This window comes from Fulmarus glacialis, unplaced genomic scaffold (assembly GCF_000690835.1).
Source record: "Fulmarus glacialis isolate BGI_N327 unplaced genomic scaffold, ASM69083v1 scaffold49826, whole genome shotgun sequence".
Taxonomy (NCBI): domain Eukaryota; kingdom Metazoa; phylum Chordata; class Aves; order Procellariiformes; family Procellariidae; genus Fulmarus; species Fulmarus glacialis.
This window is the reverse complement of record NW_009218467.1, coordinates 4927-11498: the sequence shown is the minus strand read 5'-3', so window position 1 is coordinate 11498 and position 6572 is coordinate 4927. Positions and strand designations below refer to the sequence as shown.

Sequence of the window (6572 nt, the reverse complement as noted above, 5' to 3'; positions counted from 1 at the left end):
TTAAAAATCAAGCATAGCGAATTACAGGAAAACATGAGCCATCGAAGGCCAAATGGTGGCTCATCCCTGCCCATCTGTATGGGGAGGCATCAAGCTCTGTGGGCATCGCGTGTCATTTATATGATTACTTTGAGAAGAAAGGGATGAAGAACAGTTTTGGTGGGACCACAGCTGCTGCTTTTCTTTGACTCATTCTCCTTCCCAGCGCTGGGCTGGTGAGGAAGCAAAAGAAGGAGTCCTGTAGGAGGGAGTTATGGGGTGCGGCACCCCGAATGGGAGCTCTCAGGGGGGTGTCTGCTTTACAGCTGTGTTTGACTTAGAGTCACACGGTGCCTCTTCTGGGTACCATATCACACATACATAAATAAGCTGTGCTTGTAATGTATGGTTTCTAGTAGTCCATGAAGGAAACATCTCCTTTTTGGTTTCTAGTCAGTTTTGCCTTTTTCTTTTGAGAGATACAGATAAAAAATTCAAGTTCAAAAGCTTGTAGTCGTGGTGGGGCACATTGAGCGATTCATTTAAATTCCGGTATGTGAGCGGATAAGCATAAAATGGAAAAGCTAAGGTTGCTCTTACCACCTTTGGAAAGACAGTTCTATTCAGTTTGGCTTCAGTGCAGTGTGGGGTTGGGGTGAACTGCCTATCCACATAGTTGCCGTTCCTGCAAATGGATTAGTGCTTCCATCCTGGGAGTAGCTGCAGGGTTGTCACTTCTTGTGTCACACCTCCAGTCTGAACTAAGGTGATTATTTTGCTGAGCCTGAGAAGTTAATGCATATAATAAAAGCTGGGAAAGGCTGGATTTTTGCCAAAACTTAAAAAGCACTTAAACATCTTAAGTGCCTGTGAGTAATCATTCAAGGCGGGCCAATGAGTTTGCGAAAGAGTGAATCCAGAGCTCTTTCACGTCACTAGATGTGTGTAACCATGGCCAATTTGTGAGACTTCAGCTTTCTGCTGTTGTTTCCCCACGCCCTAAGACAGAGTCAACATATTTTCAGAAGTAGCTTTGGTGTGGTGAACACCTTGGGAGGTGCAAGAGCTCTTCAGTGGGGAACAGCATGGGCACTGCCTGTCTGTGAGCTGCATATACCTACAGGCAGGTACATCTCTATAAGTACATCACAATAAAGTCATATTATCTACTCAAACCTGAAGAGAATTTTTACCCCGGAGTATCTACTATGTCTTACTGGTTTGTGCTTTTTTTTTTTTTTTAATTAGGCAAGAGAACTTCAGACTCTTCACAACCTACGCAAACTGTTTGTGCAAGATCTCACCACCCGTGTTAAAAAAGTAAGACTATACTCTTTTAAACCAAAGTCTTATCTTTTTTGCAGTATTCTTGCAATTTGCTGGAAGCCTTTAGTGCATGTTGTTACAAAATGAGTTATTGTCTTTTTCAATAACAGTGAGTAATAAGATTAAAACTGTTCTGATGTTTATTAGCTTTTATTTGATCCTAATTTGTTAAGAACAAGTCTTGGTGGTTAAGTGAAACGAACCAAGCCAGTTCAGTTCAGTTACAAAATTCTCAAAGATGGTATTGATGGGTACCAGAAATGATTCAATATAACTTGCACTAACGTATGCTACTGAATGCTGCGGCCCTTTCTTTCTCTGGGCTTGTGACTAGTCATCCTTTTCCTGGCAAAATTATTATTTGGCAGCAATTCATGTATTTTTTAACTGTTGAGGAAGAGTCAGAAGCTGCGTAAATAGTCAAAGGCTTTGCAATGCTTTTCAGTCCTTTAGAGCAGTTGTGGGGAAGAGTTTTTACACCTTTTTTTTTTTTTTAAAGGTTGAAAACCCATATTACTTAAAAATGTCTCCCAGGAGTGCAAAAAAGAGGAAAAAGGGATTTTCCCCACTAAAATCTATTTTCCTATTCAGGATCCCCCCATAATTGTTCAGTAAGAATAGTTTATTTTTTATGTAGCAGGGAATGTGGCTCTTAAATATCAAATGAACAGGTAAAATAAATTCTCTTTGATTTGGGGCTCTGGAAGACTCTTCTGCCTTTGGGAAGCTTAAATTCACAAAAGACCTGAGCTTACTCTTGAGTTTCTGCCTGGCTTTGCTGAATGCTGCAATTCTCTGTGCAGAGCGTTGAACTTGATAGCGACGATGGAGGTGGAAGTGCTGCGCAGAAGCAGAAAATTTCCTTTCTTGAGAACAACCTGGAACAGCTTACAAAAGTTCACAAACAGGTAGGGGCTCCGCTTCCTTCCTTCTCTCCCTGCTTCCTTCTCTCCCTGCTTCCTTCTCTCCCTGCTTCCAGTGCCTAGTTACCATTAAATCAAAAGCTATTGTGTCTTTTTCATTGATCAATAGTAATTGCTTCTGAAAATTCAGCTATGGGAAAAACTTTGCATGTATGACTGTTCTGCAGTATTACAAATTACGTTTTAAAAAAAAAAAAAAACTTTTTTATGTTTAAAAGGACAATTTTTGAAGGTAACATGTATTGTCTGAGGAATAGTTCTCAACTATAGTTCTCAACTAAAATTCATTAGGATTTGGTGTTATAGCTGCTCTTCCCACTACCCGTGGGAATGAATGTGTTAAATGAACAATTATTTTTTCTGTGAAAAGAGACTCTAGCAGTTTTGGCAAGACTAATTGTCACTGTATTGGTGTAATGCATAAAAAACAGAGTAAAGTTATTACCTTGTGTGCTGATAGCTGGTTTCTAGATGGATTGTGTATCCCCAGTGTTGACTCCTGGTCTAAAGCTGCTTAGAGGCACCATTGGAGGTGACTTGAGTGGAGTCAACCAGCAGAGTATAAAAGCAAAGAAACAGAGATTTTCTGTGCAGCTTAAGGGCTGGTGTCTCCCCGGGATGCTGAGGTTGGCCATTTCTGGGCATGTCCATCTCTGTCTCCTCCCTCTTTCATGGAGTTCCCGTTTCCTTTGCAATTCTGCTGTTCAGAGAGACAAGGGCTATGGAGAGCCCTTCACCATAGGTACCTACCGTGCAAATGGGGGGTGGAGGGGATGTGTGGTAGGCAAGCGTTTTGGGTATACATCAAGGAAAAAGCCTTATCCTCTGCTTACTGGAAGTGTGTATATGTCTAGGCAGCACCTCGTTAGATAAAACTGGATCATTTCTGCCAATAAGTATGCTTCCACCCCCTTATCAGATGTCAGTATTTCTGAACTGTGTCCCACTGTTCAGGTGCGGAGCACAAAAATAGTAAAGATGCTTTTGATTTCATTTTTGCATAGTGACATAACATTCTCCAGTGCAGTTTTCTGAATCTGTTATTAGTGAGACACAGCGCTCTCTGAGATTTGCTTTATTTATTCCTGTGGATGTGCCAAAAAAGCAAGCAGTGCCGGACCATGACAAGTGTCCGCTAAGGTTCAGTATTTTGAGATTCCCAGTGAACAGATGGTTTAAAGACCTAGTTTCTAAATGTGGAAATTGGGACATGTTAGGAGTGTTTTTCCTTTTACTGTTTTGCCTTTTTTGCACTCAGTTCACGCATCTCCTGGGTTTTCAGATACGGATTTTTATAGTTCTTATTAGCGTACATTTAATCAAAACCAACTACGAGTCCACAGCTCATAAGAAACTTAGAGGGAAGAATGACATTGGACTTGACCTGAATGTGATATCATCCTGCTCTTATTTCATATCATAACTATTTCGAAGAACAAGGGTTCAACACTTGCAGAAAAAGCACATTGTGACAATTTTTTTTTAGCTTTGTGTTTTTCTTCTGGCACTAAGCCTGGACTAGCAGGTGTAAAACATCTTGATTGTCAAACAACGTGTGAATGTTAATACGTGCTGTTGCTTTACTGTATTATTAATGTGGTTCTTAAATCACTTTCTTCCCTTCTCTCCAGAAAAGGGAGAATCACTCCTGTGGAACAATTTTCTGGTGACTTCTGTAATGGTATAATCTGTTCAGTAGAAATTGTGCTGGATTTTCTAACTGTTTGCATCATTTTTTTATTTATAAAAAAATCAATTCTCTATCTTGGCTATTGTTGCATGTGAAGTTAGATGTTATTCCGATAATCAATAGACTTTGCTCAGGTTCGTATTTAATTGAGAAAGTGCATGAAATCAGAGTTGGATATAATAATCTCATTTATAGCTACAGGCCTTAAGTGATTTCTTAGAGATGTTTGAGGCATTGAAGCTTCCGATTTTCCCATACGCTTGAGTAGGGAACAAGTAGGTAAGCATGCCATAACTGGAGGAGATGATGAATTTATGATGATACCCAGTGTTGTCTATAAGTCATGTTTAAGCATTGCCATTTTGAAACAGTGAGGTGATCGTTACCGGAGATTTCTGCGTTCCGAAGAAATGCAGAGTTTCTGCCACAGTTGCTCTTAAAGTCTAGAAAAGTGGATATCGTAGTAGCAGGGTTTGTCCTGGAGCCCCCACCCTCCAGGATCAGATCTGTGAAGTTTTGTTGAACGGAATAAGCTCACTTGTTCGTTGATCTTTCTGGAAAATTTAAATTAATATCATATCTCAGCTAGACAAATGAACTGCATGAGTAAAGATAAATCTCTCTTTGACATAAGCCTTTTACAGTCATTTCTGGAAGAAACCTGTTTCTTTCATCCGTAGCATACAAGGTGTGAAGAGGAAGAGGTGGTATTTTCTGTCTCTCCTTGTAAGAGGACCTTTCCCGTAGTTTCTCATAGGGCATTTTTGAAACTTCTTTTCTTGCAGTTGGTACGTGATAATGCAGATCTTCGTTGTGAGCTTCCTAAGCTGGAAAAACGACTTCGAGCTACGGCAGAGAGAGTTAAGGCCCTGGAGAGCGCACTGAAGGAGGCCAAGGAGAACGCCATGCGAGACCGCAAACGGTACCAGCAGGAGGTAGATCGCATTAAGGAGGCTGTGAGAGCCAAAAACATGGCACGGAGAGCACACTCTGCTCAAATTGGTAAGGACATGGAGCTAAAGGGTTAGTGGTTGCTCACATACTTCATGGTTGGTCTGTTTGCTCATGTTTAAATACAGAGAGCTTTGAAAGCAGCAGTCCAGGGCAAACCACAGGGTCTGCTTCTCCTCTGCTGCACGGGAATCTTCAAAGGCTTCACTTTTTAATAGAATCTGCCCCACCTAAAGTTTAAAGCGCCTCTGCTATTTAACTCAGTAAATAAATGGCATAATGGGACTTGTGTGCCCTTCTAGTGACCTGAAAACTTGTCTCTTTAAATTAGTCTCTCACTTTCTTCCTCCTCCCCCACATACTCTCCTTCTGCTTTCATTCTTTCCTTGCCTTTCTGGACCTTGTCCCTTCCTCTCTTTTTCCCTGATTACTTTTTCCCTGATTTAATTTGGACTGTGTAGAGTCAAAAATCTTCCTATATAATTCAGATGCTTGATGTCTTTGTGGTGCGATCTGAATGCGTGCATACAATCAAATGGTGTTTAAGATAGGGCGATTTTTGAAATAATTTGTTGGAATTGCTGAAGTAGAAGGATGATGTTTTGGATGGTGATGCTAATACTGGTGTTTTAAAACCTGAGAAAGAATTAGGCAGCACACAATATTTCCTGCTGTATGCCAGCTCTTGTAGAAAGCCATTGACAGCTTTGCCTCAGCATCATCTGGAATGATATAAATAGTCAAATTGGACATAGAAAGTACATCACTGACCACCAAGTGGGCCATGACTTCCCTCTGGTGTATAGACAGTCCATAATCTTTGCAGAGATGAGGGGCATGCATGGGATGGTTGAATGGATCTGTCACAAGCAGAAAATGGAGGTATTTGTTGTTGGCCGAGGTAAGGGGATGCTACGTTCCGCAGAGCTAGATTACAGACTACTCTGCCAAGCACGGCTCCTTGTTTGGAAACAAAAGGGTTTGTACTAGAGGAGAAGGTGAGGTAGAAAACCTTGTGTGAAAGCTAAATGTCTTGTTTGGTTTCCTACTTTTACTCTGCAGCCAAGCCCATCCGCCCTGGTCATTACCCAGCGTCTTCTCCAACGGCTGTCCATGCCATCCGAGGGGGAGGGATGTCAAACTCCAGCTACTATCACAACACCAAATAGACGAGAAGTAAGACCAAAGTAACTTACTCATCTGTTCTTTCACTGATCACCCAGTTTTCTTATATTTCAGTCTTGCTTTTAGAAAACCCACAGCATTTTTTTTTCCTAGTTTTAGAAGGAGTCATTTGCTGATAATTTAACTGTGAAAATTAGTAATTTAAGTGAGGAGTGCCTTGTTAGAATGCTTTGCAAGCTGCTGATGAGAATTTTTATTTTAATGACTTATCACTTAAAACTTTTTTAATAAACTAAAATATGCTGGTAAATCTGTACTGAAATTCACACGTAGAGGTGTGAAACTCATGTAGTAAAAATAGAGTTCCAGGGGTTCCTTCTGCCAATATAATTTTTTGCTTTCTGTAACATGAATATGTTTCCATGTTGTGATATTCCAGCGTGGGACAGGGGTAGAGCAGCTGTAAGTGGCAGCAGCCCAGAGCTCTCCAAATTTGAGTGTCACAATTTGGCAAACTTTACTGTTGTTTCCTCTGCTTTGCACTCTTACTCAGCAATCTTCAGGGAAAGAATGGGAAT

General features: G+C 40.8%; 1 protein-coding gene across 1 annotated transcript in view; it reads left to right on the top strand.

Moving 5' to 3' along the window:
- The window catches only part of LOC104078406, a gene marked incomplete at its 5' end in the record, with an annotated part of 9063 nt that extends 2701 nt beyond the window's left edge, over positions 1-6362 (top strand). Inside the window, 4 exons of the mRNA XM_009580039.1 lie at positions 1228-1299; positions 2109-2213; positions 4704-4920; positions 5932-6362. Coding sequence (XP_009578334.1) covers positions 1228-1299; positions 2109-2213; positions 4704-4920; positions 5932-6038 — 501 coding nt within the window. The remainder of the gene's footprint in view (positions 1-1227; positions 1300-2108; positions 2214-4703; positions 4921-5931) is intronic.
- Positions 6363-6572: the final 210 nt, after the last annotated feature.